General features: G+C 40.7%; 2 protein-coding genes across 6 annotated transcripts in view; both read right to left on the bottom strand.

Moving 5' to 3' along the window:
- LOC125938669 (cytochrome b5 reductase 4) overlaps positions 1-9754 on the bottom strand; it is a 99229-nt gene extending 89475 nt beyond the window's left edge. For 3 of the 5 annotated variants that reach the window (XM_049653958.1, XM_049653959.1, XM_049653962.1), the window contains exons 1-2: positions 9529-9753; positions 5921-6074 (exon numbers count right to left, since the gene is read on the bottom strand). In XM_049653958.1, the coding sequence (XP_049509915.1) occupies positions 5921-6074; positions 9529-9603 (229 nt within the window). In that variant the 5' untranslated portion in view covers positions 9604-9753. Of the gene's footprint in view, positions 1-5920; positions 6075-9528 lie in introns of all 5 variants that reach the window. The other 2 variants (XM_049653961.1, XM_049653960.1) reach the window with 2 other exon arrangements.
- Positions 9755-12203: 2449 nt separating this feature from the next.
- RIPPLY2 (ripply transcriptional repressor 2) lies at positions 12204-16574 on the bottom strand. The gene is made up of 3 exons (XM_049654643.1): positions 16224-16574; positions 15835-15899; positions 12204-12399 (listed from the first exon to the last, which is right to left on the bottom strand). Exons 1-3 carry the CDS (start codon positions 16572-16574, stop codon positions 12252-12254), a joined length of 564 nt encoding a protein of 187 aa, XP_049510600.1. The 3' UTR covers positions 12204-12251.
- Between the last annotated feature and the right edge of the window lie 5451 nt (positions 16575-22025).

The raw sequence follows: 22025 nt of genomic DNA, 5'->3' as shown, positions 1-22025 counted from the left end.
AGGTTTACTGTAAATGTACCTAGAAATCTAGGAAGCTGGACTAGAAATACAATAGGACTAAATACTACTTCTTGGAATCCATTTGCCAATATTTTCCAATCAGTAATGAAACATGAAAAACACCGACCCATTCGAAGTCATTTTTTTTAATGTTTATTATTTATTTTGAGAGAGAAAAAGAGCATGAGCAGGGAAGGGGCAGAGAGAGTGGGAGACAGAGAATCCCAGGCAGGCTCCCAGGCAGGCTCCGCACTCCCAGCACAGAGCCCAACGCAGGGGTTGATCTCACAAACCACAAGATCATGACCTGAGCTGAAATCAAGAAGGTGGATGCTTAACCGACTGAGCCACCCAGGCACCCCCAAAGTCACTTTTACAGTGGTCTCAAGCAGGCCTCTTCAATTTACTGGTATATGATAATCAGCATTAGGAAAAATCAAAGCATGTTTATTTCTAAGTAGTAAACGAAATCCATTAAATCCCTTATGAACAACTTACTCCTCTAAGTTTGTAACAGAGTGGCCAGTCTACTTAACAGTAACCAACTTTTTCTAAATAGTAGTCATTCAAATGACTGTTACTGAGTATCAGGCTACACTTGCCCTCACTCTCACCACGATTAAAGGCTGTATTCCATGCTGCCAAAAAATGATTTCATGACTTAATACATCACTACACCACTACCCACACTGAGTACGTACTATAACAAAATATACTACAGGGGAAACAAATTCTGATCTAGGCTCTGTGAAGCTCTCACAGATGAGTGATTTAGATGTTTGCTCAAAGTTTCACATGTTTATAAATCACCTTTAGTCCTTGAGAGAGAAACAACAATGAGGAAAACTACAAAAGTCTGCATTAATGGTAAATTCCACAAGATCTTTTAAAAAGCATTCTCTCTCCTATCCATTCCCTCAACATTCCAATTACCTCCTATTACATTACAATAATTACACACTTCACAGAAAATGGTGATTACTAGGTGAACAAATTGGAAACTCCATATACTGTCTTATGTTTTAGGCCAGTGTTCACATTTTAGTTCATGCTTTAGTCTGCTGCCAGCTAAGTGCTCTTTGTACACCATCATTTCTAGGAATATGACTGGACTCAACAAACCTGAACATGTGCAAAAATACTGATATATACTCAAAAGGGAAAATAATCTCCATAATATTAGCCATTAAAACTCATACCAAAGTGTATATTTTATAAGATTTCTTAAAAAGACTAATTGTGTCTCCCTTAACCCAATCAGCTGAAGTTTGAACAGAACTAAAAATGAGGCAATTGTTAGACAAGTAAAGAATTTGAATATTTTAACAAGGGGGAGAAATGATACCATGATACCATGTTTCCCTATGGTATAGGTTTGATTAAAAATTGGGCCCAAACATCTCTGCCCTTCAAAGCTAAACTTGCCATATATTTCCCTTTTCAAAAAGTATCATTAATATTTTTAATTAGAACAGCTAAAAAGAAAAAGGTGACTGCATTTAGTCACATGCTTACTGTAATTTAGGACTGTTTTAGAAATTACCAGTAACCTGTTTGTCTCCCATTCATCCTACTTTGCATTGTCTTTGTCAACACTCTGGTTCACTTATTACCACCTGAACTTCTGTAATGAGCTGAATGCTTTTTGTCCCATTTAATTCACTACATCCACCACCAGACTAATCTTTCTGAGGCATACTCGGATGACACTGTCCCCACATTCATATACCTCCTATAGCTCACATTGCCATCTAAATTAAGAACACATCAGCCTTGGGGCACCTGGGTGGCTCAGTCGGTTGAGCGTCCGACTTCGGCTCAGGTCATGATCTCACAGCTGGTGAGTTCGAGCCCCGCGTTGGGCTCTGTGCTGACAGCTCAGAGCCTGGAGCCCGCTTCGGATTCTGTGCCTCCCTCTCACTCTGCCCCAACCCACTCGCATTCTGTCTCTGTCTCTCTCAAAAATAAATAAACATTAAAAAAAATTTTTTTTTTTTAAAGAACACATCAGCCTGACTTTTGAGGCCCTTTACGATCTGACCTAGCATACTTTTCTAGTCTTCTTTCTTATAATTCTCCAACACTTAACCTAAGTTCCAGAACATATCTTTTTTTTTTCAATATATGAAGTTTATTGTCAAATTGGTTTCCATACAACACCCAGTGCTCATCCCAAAAGGTGCCCTCCTCAATACCCATCACCCACCCTCCCCTCCCTCCCACCCCCCATCAACCCTCAGTTTGTTCTCAGTTTTTAAAAGTCTCTTATGCTTTGGCTCTCTTCCACTCTAACCTCTTTTTTTTTTTTTTTTCCTTCCCCTCCCCCATGGGTTTCTGTTAAGTTTCTCAGGATCCACATAAGAGTGAAACCATATGGTATCTTTCTCTGTATGGCTTATTTCACTTAGAATAACACTCTCCAGTTCCATCCATGTTGCTACAAAGGGCCATATTTCATTCTTTCTCATTGCCACGTAGTACTCCATTGTGTATATAAACCACAATTTCTTTATCCATTCATCAGTTGATGGACATTTAGGCTGTTTCCATAATTTGGCTATTGTTGAGAGTGCTGCTATAAACATTGGGGTACAAGTGCCCCTATGCATCAGTACTCCTGTACCCCTTGGGTAAATTCCTAGCAGTGCTATTACTGGGTCATAGGGTAGATCTATTTTTAATTTTCTAAGGAACCTCCACACTGTTTTCCAGAGTGGCTGCACCAGTTTGCATTCCCACCAACCGTGCAAGAAGGTTCCCATTTCTCCACATCCTCTCCAGCATCTATAGTCTCCTGATTTGTTCATTTTGGCCACTCTGACTGGCATGAGGTGATATTTCAGTGTGGTTTTGATTTGTATTTCCCTGATGAGGAGCGACGTTGAGCATCTTTTCATGTGCCTGTTGGCCATCCGGATGTCTTCTTCAGAGAAGTGTCTATTCATGTTTTCTGCCCATTTCTTCACTAGGTTATTTGTTTTTCGGGTGTGGAGTTTGGTGAGCTCTTTATAGATTCTGGATACTAGCCCTTTGTCCGATATGTCATTTGCAAATACCTTCCCCTTCCGTTGGTTGCCTTTTAGTTTTGTTGGTTGTTTCCTTTGCTGTGCAGAAGCGTTTTATCTTCATAAGGTCCCAGTAGTTCATTTTTGTTTTTAATTCCCTTACCTTTGGGGATGTGTCAAGTAAGAAATTGCTACGGTTGAGGTCATCCAGAACATATCTTAAGCCTTTCTGTGTTTATACTTTAGGCCTTTCCCTCAACTTAGATGCACTTCCTCATTTTCTGGTGAAAACCTGTCCCCAGCTTTCAGGCTATCACTACCACGTGTCTCCCTCCCTCCAATCTGATGTCATTTTCTTTAGAACTTCTTATGACACTTCACTCAGATGTGTCTAACAGTCAGTCATTTATCCTCTCCTACTAGAGAGAAAGCTCAAAGAGAAGGGCCTAAATTGAGTGTTTCTTGATAACATAAACTGAACTTGTCAAGAAGGAAAAAAGACACACTTTATGCAAAGGGGAAAAAAAGCCTTATTGTTAGTAGAGTAGAAGACATCCTCCAATAGAAATTTCAATAAATGTATCCTCAAATCAACAACCTTACCAGTCCTACCATACATTCGATTCTTATAGGAGATACATAACTGGGAGCAGTGTGCATACTGCTTTTCAAACATAGCAAACAAGTCCCTTATCTCCAGCAGTACATTAAATGAATAGTAAAGTATGACTGTGTTTCATTAATGCCTCATTTATCTAACATCACTAAGATACGGAGGAGAAGTGAGTTTTCTGGAGAAGTGGCTTCCTACTGTAGAAACAGAACTCAGACGTGCCTGTGGCCTGGACCAGCTGAGAGATGCTCCTGGGACACCGACCTCCACTTCGCCCAGTCTAGCAGAGAACACTCAGGCAGAGTGGGGCGGTCACTGTGTACCAGATACTTATACCTGCTAAAACAGGTAGGCAGCATGGAAAGAGAGCAAAGAGGGTATTAAAAACCCTCTAAAAGGGCAAAAGGTTAGGTTTTTGCATCTAGCAGAATCCTCCTTCCAGCCTGTAGGTACTAGCCACAGTTGTATTCCCCTGAGAAACTCTGGGGGGTTGAGCAGCTGTTCTGTTATGTCATCACCTGCTAGGAGAGTCCATCCTCTCTGCCACTGGAAACACTTTCACTCTCGAATTATGTGTTATGGCTTAAATCGTGTACAGCCCAAAATTCGTATGTTGAAGGTCTACCCACCAGTATTTCAGAACATGACCCTATTTGGATATAGGGTCAATGCAGATATAACAGATGAGGTCATTCTAGAGTACAGTAGGGCCTCAATCCAACATGACTGGTGTCCTTATTGAAACAGGAAATTTGGAAACGGACAAGCACACAGGGAGAATGCAACGTGAAGCTGAAGGCAGACTGGGTTGATGCTTCTATAAGCCAAGCAACTTCAAAGATTGGCAGCAAACCAGCAGAAGCTAGGTGAGAAGCATGGAACAGGTTCTTTTTCACAGCGCTCAGAAGGCACCCTGATCTCAGACTTTCGCCTCCAGAACTGTGAGACAATAACTGTCTGTGGCTTAAGCCACCAAGTTTGTGCTTCTGTCTGTGCATCTCTAGCAAACTCATTGTCCCTACTGGTATCTTTCCATTGATCACATCACCAACCTACTATGACAACCACACACCTCCCTAATAGAACTTCTTAACAACGTTAAGCACATTCATTCAACAAGCACATATTTTTTTTTTTTTATTTTTTAATATATGAAATTTACTGTCAAATTGGTTTCCATACAACACCCAGTGCTCATCCCAAAATGTGCCCTCCTCAATACCCATCACCCACCCTGCCCTCCCTCCCACCCAACAAGCACATATTGATGTCCTCTATGTGCCAGGCATGAAGGACTGAACAGTATGACTGACACGACACGGTCTCTCTCATAGTGGTTACAGGACATGATCAGGATACTGATCAGGATAACTGACAACATACCATAATTACACAATGATAAAATCACAATTGTGCGACAGCACTGCATGACTAAATGACTCTTTAAACTGAGGGTAGTGGGCATATTTAACCATGTCTGTATGACTCAGTGATCTCGCTACGGAAGCCCACCATACATTTCCATGCCCTTTATTACTTCTGTTCCCCTCCGAGATGTCAGGTTGTTGATTACCATGAGGTCTGCTTTTATCAGCTCCCCTCCTCTACCTCTGCTCACTCTCTCCAATCCACTTATTTCTGGTTTGGCATTTCTAATTTGCTACGGGCTAGGGGCGCCTGGGTGGCTCAGTCAGTTAAGCGTCCAAATTCGGCTCACGTCATGATCTCACGGTTCATGAGTTCGAGCCCCATATCCAGCTCTGTGTTCCCCCTCTCTGTGCCCCTCCCCTGCTCATGCTATGGCTCTCAAAAATAAATAAACATTAAAAAAATTAATTTTCTACAGGCTATAAAAATTAGGTAATTAATATTGCTAAGAAAAACATATTGAATAATAAAAACTGCTTCATGTGAGAACTGAAGATTTGGCTTAAACACAGTCTTTCTGATTTACTTTCGATTCTCAGAGACATTTTTTTTTCTGGCAGAACAACTTCTCCCATTCAAAAAGATTCTGTTACAAGGCACTAAGGCAGGACATTATTATACAGAGAGTATTACTGAATAAACTGCCCACAAACACTTGTTTTCTTTCAAAGGGAGTACAGCACAGGTATGCTATGTAAATAGTTATCTAAGAAATACTGTGCAAATTCAGAATTATTTTATAGCCCAGTGTAAGGTTATTTTTCTTCTCTTATTGTGTATCGTAACACCAAGTAATAGGACCATGAGGTCATATGGCACTCAACTGGAAAGCCCAGCCAAAACCTTTTGCAGTACAAAATAAATAACCACGTACCTCTTATGCATATCCAACAATCATCTTTTGTGTTGTGCTTTTTAAGTTCTTCTTCAGTTACTTCAATTAACCTGCCTTTTAATCCCGTTAGATCCTTTCCACTTTTAGTGAGTCGAATCCAATCCATAAGACTTCTGCCCTGTTTTAGAGGGACCTGAAAAAAGGAAAAGGGAAGAATTCAATGTGGCTTCTTCGAGTCAGCTGCTCTCCCCTCCCCTTCCTCCCACTTCTCTTAAGGCTGCTTCGTTACTCTTACCCTCATTCAAAAAAATAAGAAAATTCAAATCAATAATTCTACATTTTTTTATAGATTTAGGTGTTTGTCAAAATCATCTCTGCTATATTCGAATTATAAATAGAACAATATAAAACACCTGGGCTATGAGGTAGGGCTTAGAAACTCTGTCACACAAACAGTCATCAGAATGGTATCTAGTAAAACAATAACATTGAACCTGGAGTCAGAAAACAAGTCTTAGTTCCGGCTCTGTCACACGGAATTAAGCTCCTGCCTATACTTATATAACTAGTTTGTTACACAGTACCAGAGAAATGTTTAATGTAAAAGAAGGCACACTCAAGGAAGCATATTGCTATACACTGAATGTGTGTGCCCCTCCAAAATTCATATGTTGAAATCCTAACCTCCAATGTGATATTAGGAAGTAGGGCCTCTGGCAGGTGACTAAGTCTTGAAGGTGGAGCCTTCATGAATGGTCTTAGTACCCTTATTAAAAAGGCCTCAAAGGGCTCTCAGCCTTTCTGCCATGTGAGGATGTGGGGAAAAGATGGCTATGAACGAGGAATCAGGCCTTCATCAGACACTGAAGTTGTTGGTGCACTGACCTTAGAATTCCCAGCCTCCAAAACTGTGAGAAATAAATTTCCATTGTTTGTAAGTCACCTTATAAAATTTATGGCCCTCTGTTATAACAGACGGAATAGACTAAGATATTTATCAATTTCACTTTCCGGAATCCTACCTACTGCAGGCACTCATTTCCCCCCAAATAACCAAACTAATAGGTCTGTGGTACCACTGCAATTTCACATTCCTTCCTACCAACTACATCATCCCCTTCTTACCATCCCTGAAATTCTCTAGGTTTCTTGGTCCCAGTAAATGAAGTAAAGTATGAGAAAATGATCTTTCCCATCCCAAACCAAAATCACTTCTCTCTCTTATCTATGAGGATTCCATAATCTACTGAGTAGTTAAGCAACTCTAATCATGGGCCCTCCCTCCTTCAGTGGCTCTCCACACTACTCTACAATAAATAATGTCTCTAAATTCCCTCGTTTACCAGGCCCTTCCTATCTGATCATAGTTTACCTCACTAGCTCTGAGTTTTAGTTTCTGCTCCTTCCTATTACATGTTTTAGCTAAATGGGAACTGATTCTTTGATTAGTATGAAACACCTGCTCCTCTGCCTGGATCAATTCCCTTCCTCTCTCCCACAGACATTATTTCCTCCAGAAGCATTCTCTGACCCTAACCCCTTGTGGTCATAACATACTGTTACAATTCTTATGACATTTGTAACTATTTGCCTGTGCAGCCTATTAGCTTATTAGACTAACCTCCTTGGAAACAGAGACCACATCTCCAGCATATGGTAGGTTCTCAAATATTTATTTACTAGTGTCAGTAGAAATAATAAAGCTACCATATATTGAGTACATATTCTGTAACACACACTGTGCTGAGGGCTTTATACAACAATCCCACAACAATCCATGGGGTCTGAATAAAAGCCTAAGGGCAAGTAACACAGAGGAGTGCATACCATATACCAAGATTGTGCTAAGAGAAACATTATCTCATTTAATCCTATGAACAGCCCTATAAAATGGGTACTATTATTCTCATTTACACCTGAGAAAAAATGAGACTCAGAGATTAAGTCATGGGAACTGGGAAAAGAATCTGGGTCTTTCTCACTCAAAAATCTATGCTTTTAACTATTATGATATACAACCTCCCCAACTAGCTTCTATTTTCTCAACGTCTACCCATGTCATACAAGCCAGACTCAGGTTCTAACACTGCAAGATCACCTTATTTCATAAAGTCTTGGGGGGGGGGGGTTGTCTGAGTTTCCTCTTGAATTGCACAATAATTGTATTTTGTTCTCTTTTTGGACCCAAAGACTCACCTTTGCAATCACCATCTGTGAACCTTTTGTCTTTGCCTCTGAGCTTTCTTTTAAAATGATGCTGAGAACATGGTTTGTAGTTTGAACAGAAGGCCAGAAACTCATATTCTAATTCAGATATTCTATCTCTGCGAAGGCTATACTATTTAGCCAAGAATTTAGCTCAAGGAGAGAAACGGGTCAAACATCAAGGAGGAGGGGTCAGATGATTAGATGGCTGGATGATACATGTAGCAATAAATGAAATGTCCCAGCCAGAGTCACATCACATCAAGTTTTGGGGTCCAAAGCAACATGTCTTAAACAGTTCCCTTCCTGTGATATAGAGACAGCAAAAGCACCCATTTCATGGGATCACTGTAAAGATTAAAAGAGTTAATACACACGAAGCACTCAAAACACTTAGACCATACACAGTAAGCACCGAATAAATTTTAGCCATGTTATTACTATTGTTAGAGTTACAGACTTCTGAAAAGCTAATGAAAGCTACAGATTCCTGAATCCATAATTCTAATCCAGAGTCAAACTCCAGGTTTAAGTGGAGGGGGGAAAAAAAAAGTCGGTAAAGATCCTAAATAATGCTAAGATCCAAGAATTCAGAATTGGGGGGTGGGGGGAAGTGGCCCAAGCAGGTGGAAGTTTCAAAAACAAAACATGAAGTTATAGAATGAGGAACTAACAAATAACTGGAGTAATTATCTATGTTGCAATGAACACAGGAGACAATTTTATAAAATTTTGTAAATATAAAATACATTTGTATTCCACCTGTTGCTAACAGTAACTATGTTTAACTAAAAGTTACAGAGTATTATATTAGCTTCAAAGTCAGCAAGTGGTATCAGTAGAAAAGGCAGTGATTAAACAGGTACCAAAAGTAGAAAGGGAGCATGACTAAAAGAAGTGTCCATAAACCCTCCGGAGGACTGTAGACATTTGTTCTCGCTTCCCCAATCTTCCCTAGTTCCGGGAGTTGCCACCTTTGGAGGGATGGTCACTGGCCAATGTCGCTACTTCCCAACCTTTCCCTTCTCTTAGGGAACCACATCACTCACAACTCCTTCCGGCAAGTGTAGAACAAAAGACTGGAGATGAGGATAGGCTGAGGGAAAGAAGCTAATACTGAATACCTATATGATAACGTCAAGCACTGTGCTGGTCCAGTCATACACGACTAAATTTAATTCGCGGGAAAAGACTTCACATTAAGGGAACTGCGGATGGGAAGGAAAGGGGCTAGTAGGTGAGAGGGAGGGAGGTTAGGAGAACTCAATGATTGCAGACATAAGTGGATCAGAAAGAGCTCGCCAGCAAGGGCAGGAGGGAACGAAGGCGAGAGCGGAGGACAGGAGGTGGAAGAGGTGTCCTTAGGAGAGAATGGACCTTTGGGTAGCAAGGAACGCCGGCGGGCGGCGAGCTGAATGAGACCAACGGTGTCACCCGCTTACCTTGCTACGCCCCCCGGAGGCGACGCGCTGCTGTGAGCTGGGGGCCGGGAAAGACTGGGAAGGGACGTTCAGCATCCTGGACCCCTGGCCCGGGCCCTGCCCGGGGTCCGCCGCCGGACAAGATTTCTCGGCTCGACCCCCTCTACGGTAACACCTACCGCTCCGGCTCTGAGGCCGGGCAGAGGCCAAGCCCCCGACCCACTTCCGGGGTCGCCCGGGGTGAGGCGCGCCATGACGCAGCACGTTGAGGCCGCGGAGGGCGGAGCCAAAGGAAAGAACGGAACGCCGGCAGGGGAGGAACCAGAGACAAGTACGCATGCTTCGTTAGTCCTGAACTCTGAATTTCAGCACCGCAGGGAGGTGACAGCTATTCCGTGGTAGCATTTAAGACAGAGGGAAGCTGTTCCTTAGCCTTGGTGCTGACAGAATCTGAAAATAAATTCTTATAGACTGTTAAACCAGAACACAAGTGTCTGTCTATTGTTAAGCACTACCACCACACTACTTGAAATATGGAACAAAATAACACTTTCAAAGCATTTTGATTTCTCTGAAACTACTGTAAGACACCTGTCTGTACAGGAAAGAGAACCTTTAAGAATTAAGGTGTCAAATGCAAACAGCCACTCCTACTAGGTGAAGCTTCACCTTTAAGAACCCCCGCTAATGACTAATGAATGAGTCGAAGAAGCAAAGTCTCCTGCTCCGATCACCACTCACAAGCATTTCCTCTTCATCTAACTTCCTGTCTTCACTGAAAGATACAGGGAATTGCTTACTGATACAACCCCAAATGGAGTGATGAGCAGTTATGTTTGAGTCAAATAGGTTTAGTTTGAATGCCATCTCTCTGCATTTAATAAATAAGGCCTTATGCGAGTTATTTGAGTGTCTCAAAGTTTCATTTTCCCCATCTGCCTAATGGGCTTAGATTTCAGTAAGGATTAAATGAGATGTCATATGTAAACTACCTGGTATAGTGCCTGGTTGGTTAGTAGTAGCCAATAAATCAATAAATGGCGGTGGTTCTTCGTACTATTCCAACATATTGATGAGAGAAGCTCGAATACTATGCAGGTAAAAACCAGTCCCTAATGATCAAAGTCCAGATTCGTGACCTGGTGGATTTTTTGTATATCCCTTGGGGTACACACACCTCCTGAGTGTAGAATCCAGTGAAGAGAAAACGTTTTCAGGAGAAAAAATATACTTGTAAATAACTCTAATTGAGGCCATTACTATTTTTTCCTGACTCTGACACATGATTTGAACTTACCCTATTTCAACTGCCTTGTCCTTAAGGTTAGAAGGCAAATTGTGTGAATCTAGCCATTCAAGTAAGAGGATTTCTTAGCCAGGTAACCATCTTGGACCTTCACCTCTACCTATCACCATTCTGGGATATTAGGAAACATTTTATTGGCGATTAAAACGCTTATTGTGAAAAATTGTATTTAAGCTAAAGAACTTCACAACCATAGTCTATCTACTATGTTACCTTTACCTTGCAATGTGCTCTTGTTTTCTCTTTCATTAAATGATAAGGTGTTCTCTCATAAGTCTACATTAAAAAAAAAAAAAAAAAGCTTGGGGCACCTGGGTGGCTCAGTCCATTAAGCGTCTGACTGTTGGTTTTGGCTCAGGTCATGATTTCATGGTTCCTGGGATCAAGTCCTACATTGGGATCTGCGCTGAAGGGGCAGAGCCTTCTTGGGATTCATTCTTTTCTGTCTATCTCTGCCCCTCCCCTGCTCACGTTCTCTCTCTCTCTCAAAATAAATAAACATTTAAAAAGATTAAAAAAAAACTTACAAAAGCAATCACTGACAATTTCTTATTCACTTCCCACGAGAAAAATTTTACATGACAATATTAGGAGCAAGGAACCAGAACAAAGGAAGGTGATGTTGTTGAAAATCACTTCATATCTGCCAAACTTCTTCGTTCCCCCTTGGACAGAAATGGAAAAATATCAAATTCTAGCCTTTGGCTCCCCTTTTATTGACTCCATGTAAGTCATACTCACTTTTTTTTTTGTTTTGTTTTGTTTTAGTTCTGGGAATCCCTCAATGTAGCACTACAATTATTGAACACCCATGCTATTTTACTACTGGATTTAAGGACAGCAGAGGAGTATTAAAGTGACAATGACTTGACTCTTCATTCATTAAACATCTCTAAAATTTAATAGCCCTGACATTAATTCCCACTCTCAATTATGGACAATGATTTAAAGTGTTTTTCACCATTTGCAAGCAAACACATAATATTGTGTGATTAGTAACATAAGGTGACTTTCTTCATTATCTAATAGTATCCATCTGCAACTACAATATCTAATAAGGATCGGTAAGAAATACTAGATGTTACAAGATTAGGCTGAAAATTAAATATAGTCACTCTCTGCAAAGTTTTAGCTAAATACTTGCAGAATTATAACTAAAGTTAAATTTGTAATTTGATGAAGAGATCAAAATTATCTTTTGTAAGCCTCAAATGTTTACAATACAATCAAGACATTTGTACACTGCACTTATTTTTCAATTCCAACATTGGATTATAGTGTAAGGATAAAAAAAAAGCCAAACTACTTTGTAATTCCAAAATATTTCATTTTATTAATAATTTATGTACAAATAAATTAGTTTAAAGGATTATGATACATTTGTACACTAAATTTAAATTCTATAAGCTTTTAATGTCATCAAAAGTAACTAATCAGATTAATTTTCACAGATCAGCTCCTCAATTTCATCTTCACTATCAGAATCTTCATAAAATGAAATTGTGGCTTGAATTGGAAAATTTTTCAGAAGAGCTTCTGCTTCTTGATATAAGTAATCATAACACTTTGATTTGGGCCAAAATAGTCTGAAAGAAGCAGACAACATAATATGCTTTATTTTTTCACATTCAGAATCCTTATATTCATGAAATATTCAAATTTCAAGAGCTCCATACTTAGCAATTGATATATGCCTTTAGATAGAGTTTTAAAATGTTACTATCACAGGTTTCATGGGAGTCTACTTGCCAAAGTATCAATAACTAGTTAATTATTTTTAAATCTTTATCCAAGCTATAAATTGGATCAAATAAATTCACACTAAACCCTTTATGAGCATAAGATCAGTATTTAGCTTTCTTCAGGTATTACTGATATATTTATTCTTACAATATACAGAAGAAGGTTGTCTTCAAATTTCCAAATTCCTTTCGGAAAAAAAATGAATTCTACTATTACATTAAAATTTTTGATAGCCAATTTTATAAAGACAACAAAATGTTATGCACCTTCCAGAAAAGCGGAAATCATCTAGTATCTCAACTAAAACCCACAAATTTAACTGTTAGTTACAGATGTAGCCAATGTAAGTTTAGAAAAGTACAAAAAGCAATATTTTAAAAAATTTTTCTATGCATTCACACCAAGGGTATAAAAAAGCTTCCTCTGACCCCAACCTTGATCACATCTCCCTTCCTTTTCCCCATCCAACTAAATTTGGAAAATCCATATTAAGATATTGAGAATAATACTGGCTTTATACAATAATTTTCATGTAACCCAATTACCTCATATTTTCAAATTTTTGACAAATATTAATCTTGCCATATGGCCTTCTATTATTTTTCATACAAGGAAAAGAAAAGAAGGATATGGCTGACACACCAGCAACAGCGCAGTCATTTTAGTGTAGGGTGATTAGCCCCAGCCCCAGGCACCCATTTATAACAGAGTGATTCTAACAAAGAGAAGGTTACATTGTGCCCAGTATACTCCATTTTAAAGGGCAGAAAAGTAGGTAATATAGTTTATAAATGTTTCTAGACAACTGGTAAAAAAAAAAAAAAGTTTTTAATTTTGATGCCTAAATAAGCAATCATCAATAATTCAGTTGTTCAGTAAAAATTTTAGTGATCCCTTGTGCCAGACATAATTCATCATTCAAAGATAAAAAAAATCATGGTCCCTATCCTCAAGAAGGTGATTAAATAAAAAAATGAAACACACAATAGTACTCAAGATAGAAATTAATAAAAATAAAATAAACTTAAAGAAGTACTAATTAATGGCTACAGTAGTTCAGAAGAAGAAAGGAATTTCTTATATAGGAAACAATTGATTTTCTAATGCTTAACTAGAACTGTCAAATCCAAAGAATGTTGTTTAATTGTTACCACACTCTTCCCAGAATCTCTGACCATTTTTCTTTCAGGGACTTGACACTTTCCTGAATTCTCCCCCGGGCTGAATGGTTCTTCTCAGTCTCCTTTGTGGATCCCTTTTTCTGTGTGTACAGGTTAAAACTGGCCTTCCCAAGCGTTTTATCAAGAGTGATCATCTCTCCTCCCGAAGTCCCCCGGAAGACCTCACTCACCACCATGATTTCCCCAAACATTCATTTACTGAAGACTCTAAGCTGTCCATATTTCCATTTAAGATCTTGACTGTGGGCCCGTTACCTACAGATGCAACTCTTTACTGGACACATCTATTTGGATATCCCATAGGCCCATTGAATGTGATAAATGAAAAACTAGACTCGTTATCTTGTTCCCCAAATCTGTTTTAAGCCCTAATTTCCACTCTGTTGGTGCAGCATTCATCTAGTCATCAGACACAAACTTGGGAGCCATTCTGTCTTTCTACCTCTTCTTTACCTACTATATCCAATACATTATAACCCTATTATGTCACCCAAGCCTTCCCCAAATTCTGTCAGTCCCAGCCCCACTTCCAATGCGTCAGAATGGCTCTTTAGCATATCTTGCCTGAATTACAATAACTTCTAGCTTCACTTCAGTGTTCTCACTAAGCCTATATACCATTTTCTTCGTGCTTTTTCTGAAACACAAATCTGATCACACTTCTCTTCTGGTTAAAATCCTTTGAGTAACCCCCAATACCATCTACAGAATTAAGTCCATGGGTTCCCAATGCCACATACAGGATTAGGACAAAACTCTCTACCATGGTGTGCAAGATCCAGCCTCTGGCTTACCTGCTGGAATGACCACACCTTCACTTACCCAAATTCCAGCTCCTTGATACTCCCAGAGGGAGCTATGGTGTTCTATGACTCTGTATCCCTTTTCCTATGCTATTTCTTCTGTCCCCTTTTCCCACACCTACCATCCATCTGGCTAACTTTGAGACTCAGCTAGGTAACCACAACCTATCATACACACTTTCCAGATCTTTCTCCACTCCCTCTGGCAGAGTTAGGTGCTTATGTTTGGCCCATACAGGTAAAACTGACCAAACTAAACCATGACAACACTTGTTAAAGGGGTGTGATTATTTTTTTCCTGTGTCCGTTACTAGTGCTAGCACTTGGTAAGAAATTAATCAACATATATTGCCTTCTACATGCTGTTTATAAGCACGTACATACGAATATCATACATGTCTGCATTTCACAGCTCTCTGAAGCAAGCAAACTGCAGAATAACTTTTCACCTGAATAAAAGCTACAAAGAATTCTACAGAAAGGCCGACTTCCTGTGCCTAGGAACAGTAGAGTAGCTCCTCATTGTTATGTCGAATAACTTCTATCCTTTTTACAGTGTTTAGCGATCTTTAGGATTTTCATTACACTCCATTTTCTCTTACATGTCACGCTCATTTTGCCATAAAACTGCCACTTTGAACACCATTCTTCCGTCTGGTTTGCAAGAGAATAAGATTATACACAGTCTGGGGCGCCTGGATGGCTCGGTCAGTTAAGCATCCGCCTTCGGGCTCAGGTCATGATCTCAGGGTTCACGAGTTCAAGCCCCTGCAACAGGCTCTGTGCTGACAGCTCCGAGCCTGGAGCCTGCTTGGGATTCTGTGCGTGTGTGTGTCTCTCTCTGCCCCTCCCCCGCTCGCGTTCTGTCTCTCTTTCTCTCAAAAAAAATAAATAAATAAATAAATAAATAAATAAATTGGGAAAAAACCCTTTAAAAAAAAAAGAATATACACAGTCTGCCTGTTGTGAAGTCAATTTCACCGGACCTCTTCAGCATTAAAAAAAAAAAGAAAAAATTGGTTTGCTGGCACACGCTGTCACCGGTCTACTTTCACGACACCATCCACTTTCCGTCTTTATAATATATTTTTTAAGAGTTTGCTCAGTGTACACTGATTAACAGTTTTTTTAGGTGAGAGCGTGAACTACATTCGTCAATTCGATTAGTAAAGGACCTCTGCGATCCTTGAAGACAGATTTCCCAAGATAGAAATGCTGCAAGGCCAGCCGTGGAGCTAGGCGGTGCGATTCCCGCTGGAGGAACGGGAGACCTTCGGGGAGGCCTGTCACTCACCTGACTGGGTGTCTGTATTGGGAAAGCTTTCCTGCGGCTTCGGTCATCCCGGGGCCATCCGGCATCTGGGGACGAAAGGACACGAATCGCAGTTATCACTCACCTTGTAGAAACGGGGAAAGCGCGCGATCTAGCGTTCCTCGCGCCGACAGGGAATGTGACCCCGGGGCTGTCAGCAGCCTCGCTCCCGACCGTATCCGTGTGTCCGCTGCTCTGGATGACAAACTCGCAGCATCAGGACCCACAGGGCCTCTGGTAGGGCCTCGGGCCGGCGCGATCTTAAGCGAGGGGCAGGCCGGGCGTGTGTCCCCCTCGGGCAGGGCATACCCAGTCCCGGTACATCATCTGCGCCCCTGGGAGGCGCGGCCCGAGGCGCGCGGCTCACTCACCGCCTCCGCCGCGTGGTGCCTCGCCTCCTCCTCCCCGTCGCCTCTGGCGTCAACCCAAGGTCTCCAGAGGCCTGCGGATCTGCGGGGTGAGGGGCAAAAGGCGCGCAGGGGAGATGTGAGCCCAGACCCGGGAGAAGAGCCCACAGCAGAGCGTGGACCGGGGGTGGGTGGGGGGCGGAGAGCGGAGGGGAGGAGCTCGGGAGACGCGGGCGGGAGGGCCGGGGTGGGGGAGGCGCCGCACCCGGGCCCCGCGCCCCCGCGCGGCGCGGGGCGGTCGGGGGCCGCGGGCGGCAGGCGGCGGCGGCGTGCGCGCTCGCCGGCCCCGCTTGCCAAGGGCTGCCAGGTTTCCATGGCGCGGCGGGGCTGGGGCTGGGCGGAAGGCGGCTGCCTGCTCTCGGGCAAGCCAGACCTCTTCCCCCGCCAGGTCCGAGACCAGAGCTTTATATAGCCCCGGCTGCCTGCTGCATACTGAGCGGTTCGCGCCCTCTCCGCCCCTCTCTCCCCAGCTAGCCGCAGAAACAAAAAGGTTGCGCGTGAAGGCGCGGCAGGCCGAACTTCGGGTGCGAACGCGTGCAACTCCCAAATGGCCCGGGAATGGGTTTTGTCGAGCGAGTGTTAATCGCTCTTCGACACATGGCTGCGGGGGGAAAAAACAACACTCGCCCGAGCAGCCAATTTCCAAGTGAAGAGTCTAGGAGGGGATAAAATGAAGCAATTCTACACGTTTTGTGTATTTCTGCAAGAAGGCCAAGTGGCTGGTAATTGCTTGACTCGGGCCTTTTTAGAATGTGGTAAATGCAAGTAGCTCGGCATCCCCGTACTCTAAAGGCTGGCATGCGGACTAAATGAAAAGGAATGACCTTAACTCCTCTTTCTGGCAGAATTAAAACTGGGTGAATCAATGGGCTCCTGACAAAGGGATATCTTTGTTAATGTATTGATAGACTGGGTTCTGCCTGGTCTTTGTAGAGAATAAAAAAATTCACAAAAGGTGGATCGTAAAAGACTGTTCCAGCCACCAGAGCTGGAGATTGGAGTCATGTGATTTAGGCATATAGCTCTGTATTAAATTCTCATATCTTTGTGTGGTTTTCCCCAACATCTAATCAGTGGTCCCCGGACGATAAGTCTAGAATTTCATGTATACACTTCGGTCACTAGCTGGCATTTTGTTTCTCAATGATAATGAGAAAATTATTTTATGGAGGCAGGGTTGTGTAGAATGATAATGAAATCTTGAAAAGTTATGGAACAAGTTGTCAACCTCTCTGTGTCCCTGTTTCTCTTATTTAAGTTAGCCCTCACTTATTACAAAGGGCCATTATACTTGGTAAGAACTGTTATGCTTCAAAGGAAAGATTATATACAAATGCCACATTTTTTTTGAAATGTTTTAAATAATAGAGCTGAACTTCTTAAAAGTTGTAGATAAAACTTTTGGATGTAAGCCATAGTGTCTCGGCTATTCATTCAGCTACTGTGTAGGAAAATAATGTAATTAATACTTCAAGATCTATAATGATCCACATATTAAGAGACATATTGTTTGCTTCAGATAATGAAATCAGTAAGATAGGTACCTAATGCATGTCTTAATGCCCTAGAATTATTGTTGGCTAAATCAAATTTATAGAATGCCTGCTATAATGCCACACATGGAAAGCCCTCAACAAATTTTAAGCAATTTTTTATATATATTTTTTTTAATTTTAGAGAAAGAACACACAAGTGGTGAAGTGGAGGAGAGACAGAGAGAGAGAGAGAGAGAGAGAGAGAGAGAGAGAGAACCCCAAGCAGGCTTGAAGCTCAGTGCAGAGCCTGACTTGGGGCTCAATGTGGGGCTCAATCCAGGACTAGATCCCATGACCCTAGAATCATGATCTGAGCCAAAATCAAGAGTCAGATGCTCAATCAACTGAGCTACCCAGGTGCCCCTTAAGCTATTTTTAAAAACCTAAACCCTTAAGAGATACTAAGCTATCTGATGAAATGTTTCATCATTCAATTTTATAAACATCTTTTAAGGTGTCTGTAATGGGATAAGTACTGTGCTTTCCAGATGTAATGGTGAATAAGATATCCTCCCCTATCCTCAAGAAGGTTATAGTCATTGTGATCTATGACCATTGCAATGGCCAGATAAGCAAAGGTGTTTGAAAAGTGCCAGATTCAAAAGCACATTTTAACCAGAGAAGTGGTACAAGGGAGGGAATTGACAAGTCTATTCGGGACAACCAGGAAAGCCTTTCAGGGTAAAAGAAATCTAAATTGGGATTTCTAGAAGGATCATTACAGAAATAGTGTAGTCTGTGCGTGTGGTGCGGGAGGCAGAGGAGAAGGAGCAACACTTCTGGAGGGTAGGGACTGCTGGAACAGATGTGGCTGAGGAGATAGAAGGACTTGGGCTGATAGGAGCCTAATATACCATAATAAAACATTTTGGCTTTGTTCTGTAAGCACTGGTGAGATATTTTAAGCAGGAGAGTAGAATGGTTAAAGTTTACATTTTATTAAAGTCTTTCTGACAGCCATATGGAAGACAGATTTAAGAAAGCCTAATACTGGAAACAAGGAGATCACTTACAAAGTCATTGCAATAGCTCAGTCAAGAGGTAATGAGAAGATGCATAGTAAGGATGGAAATGAAAGAACATATTTGAAGGATACTTAGGAAATAGAATCTACACTACTACCTGAATCATAAAATGTGGGTGGACATGAAAGTGGAGTCTACATATGCTCCCCAGGTTTCCAACCTGGTTAAGTGGGTAAATGCCAATGGCTCAAACAAAGACAGATAAAACGGGAAATATAGGAGGAAGAGCAAATGATACATTTATGTTGTTTTATTCTTTTAATTGTGCACAGGGAAAAATAATATATTTGGTTTTTGGATTCTGCATCAGTTAGGTCAGGCAGGACTCTGTAGCAATAACAAATAACTCCAAACTCTCATAAACTTAAAATAACAAATGTTTATTTCTGAGTCATGCTGTGTTCTATTTTTGGTTGGTAGGATCTGCTCCACTTCATCTTCACTTAAGGGTATGAGCTCATGGAACCTCTTTCTTCTGGAACAGTTGTCAGTTGTAACACGGGGAAAGGGAATAAAATTAATGATTTTTAAAGACCTAGTAACATATAGGTGGAGAAGATATCCAAAGGACAATCAGAGATACACGGTCGGAAGTTCAGTAGAGAGTTCAAGATTTAAATGCAGGAGTCATAAGAAAAGAAGTAGTGGTTTAAAACGGTAGGGACTGATTGGTCTCCCCAGGGAATTTTGTAGTTTGAGAACAGTACCAAGGACAGAGCTCTGGAGAGCAACATTTGACTGTGAAGTGAGAAGAGATGCAAAAGAGAACAAAGCAAAACAAAACCTCCCTGAAAAGGAATGGTGAAGGTGGTGAAAGGTGCACTTGTGGAGCAGGTGTGGAGGAAACATGGGATGAAAGACTCGCAATGAGGAAGGAAACGTCTAAGGCATTAAATGCCACCACGGGGTCAAACAAGACAAGGATGCATGTTAATTGAATCTGGCAATTAAGGGGGTATAAGTGACTTTAAAATATCTTGAGGGTCTGGAGATCAAAGCTTTCGTACAGTAAGTTGAGCTGTAGAGGTGAAAAAATAAAAACGGTATGTTGAGACTACCTTTTTGAGAGGAAAAAAGAGATAAGAGGGATGCTGGGTCAGTAGAGGGGTTTTGTTTTTAGGGTGCAAAAAGCAGGAAACTGTTTATAAGATGAAGAGATGAGGCAGGAGAGGAGAGGCCTCTAGATAAAGGGGATTGGACAATGGCCTGGGGTCCCCAAGGAGGAAGGAAGAAATGTGATCAGAAGCCATGGGGAGGATTGTCATGCAGTTGGAATGTATGCACCCATGATTACTCAAGAAACAAGTTTAATCAAGGTGACTAGATTTGGGGTGAAAAAGGAGGGGGTAATGTGATGATGAGAAATGAACCTGCGACAATATCAATTGTCTTAAAGTTGTGAAAAAAATGCATTACCAGAAGGAAAACAGGAAGAACCAATTAATAAAAATATGGTTAAAATCTATACTTGACCAAATGTAGGTAAACTGAGAAAGAGAATATCCCAAGTGTTCCATTTATATACTTATTTCATTTATTCCACTTATTTAAACAGATGTTGAGGCTTGTTTCCAGTGTGTCCAAGGCCAATATAACTTATTCATGTTACATTTAAAATCTATTTTAGAATTCTGTATGAGTCCCACTAATGCATTTAAAATATGTGCTTTTTATTGAGATATAATTTACATATTATATTAGTTTAAGTGTGCAACATTATGATTCAATATGTGTATATATTATGAAATAATGATCACAACAAGTCTAGTTAACATCTATCACCACACATAGTTACGGTTCTTTTTCTTGTGATGAGGACTTTTAAGATCTACTCTATTAGCAACTTTCAAATATACAGAAGATTATTATTAACTGTAGTCACCAGGCTGTACATTGTATCTCCAGGACTTATTTATTTTATAACTGGAAGTTTGTACCATTTGACCACCTTCATTCATTTCATGCACACCCACCCACCCCCACCTGTGACAACCACCAATCTCTTCTCTGTATACATGGATGTGGGTTTGTTTGTTTGTTTAAAGATTCCACATAAGTGAGATCAAATGTTATTTGTCTTTCCCTGACTTATTTTATTTAGCATAATGCCCTAAAGGGCCACCTATGTTGTCCCAATGTTGCAATTTCCTTCTTTTTTATGTAATATATATATATAAATATATATATATGTGTGTGTGTGTGTGTGTATGTACTACTTTCTTATGTTATATATATATATATATATATATATATAAAACAATGATATCTCATTGTGGTTTTGATTTTCTTTTATCCATTCATCTATTGATGGACACTTAGATTGTTTCCGTGTCTTGGCTTTGACAATAGTGCTGCAATGGGGGTGCAGATATTTTTTCTAGCTGATGTTTTTATTTCCTTTGGATAAATACCAGATGTGCAATTACTGGGTTATATGGCAGTTCTGTTATTTATTTATTTTTTAAGTTTATTTATTTATTTTGAGATACAGAGAGAGAAGGGGAGGGGCAGAGAGAAAGGAACAGAGAGAGACTCCCAAGCCAACTCCTCACTGTCAGTGCAGAGCCTGATGTAGGGCTCAAACCCACAAACTATGAGATCATGACCTGAGCTGAAGTCAAGAGTCAGACACGTAACCAACCGAGCCACCCAGGTGTCCCACTATTTTTTATTTCTTGAAGAACCTCCATATTGTTTCTCATAGTGGCTGCACCATTTGCATTCCTACCACCAGTGCACAAGTGTTTCCTTTTCTCCACATCCTCCACAACACTTGTTATCTCTCATCTTTTTGAAAATAGCCATTCTAACAGGTGTGAGGTGGTATCTTATTGAGGTTTTGATTTGCATTTCCCTGATGATTAGTGGTGTTGAGCACCTTTTCACTTCCCTATTGGCCCGCTGTACATCTTCTCTGGAAAAATGTCTATTCGGATCTTCTCCCCATTTTTTAATCGGCTTGTTTGCTTTTTTGCTACTGAGTTGCAAAAGTTCTTTATATTTTGGGGTATTAGCCCCTTATCAGATTTATCAGATGCATGATTTGCAAATATTTTCTCTAATTCAGTAGGTTACCGTTTCATTTTGTAGATGGTTACTGTTGTTACTCAGAAGCTTTTTAGTTTGATGTAGTTCCACTTGTTAATTTTGCTTTTGTTGCCTTTGATTTTAGTGTCTGATCTAAAAAACTCATTGCCAAGACTGAT

This window comes from Panthera uncia (assembly GCF_023721935.1).
Source record: "Panthera uncia isolate 11264 chromosome B2 unlocalized genomic scaffold, Puncia_PCG_1.0 HiC_scaffold_24, whole genome shotgun sequence".
In the NCBI taxonomy this organism is placed as follows: domain Eukaryota; kingdom Metazoa; phylum Chordata; class Mammalia; order Carnivora; family Felidae; genus Panthera; species Panthera uncia.
Note: the sequence above shows the minus strand (reverse complement) of the source record. Positions and strands in the feature narration are given on the sequence as shown.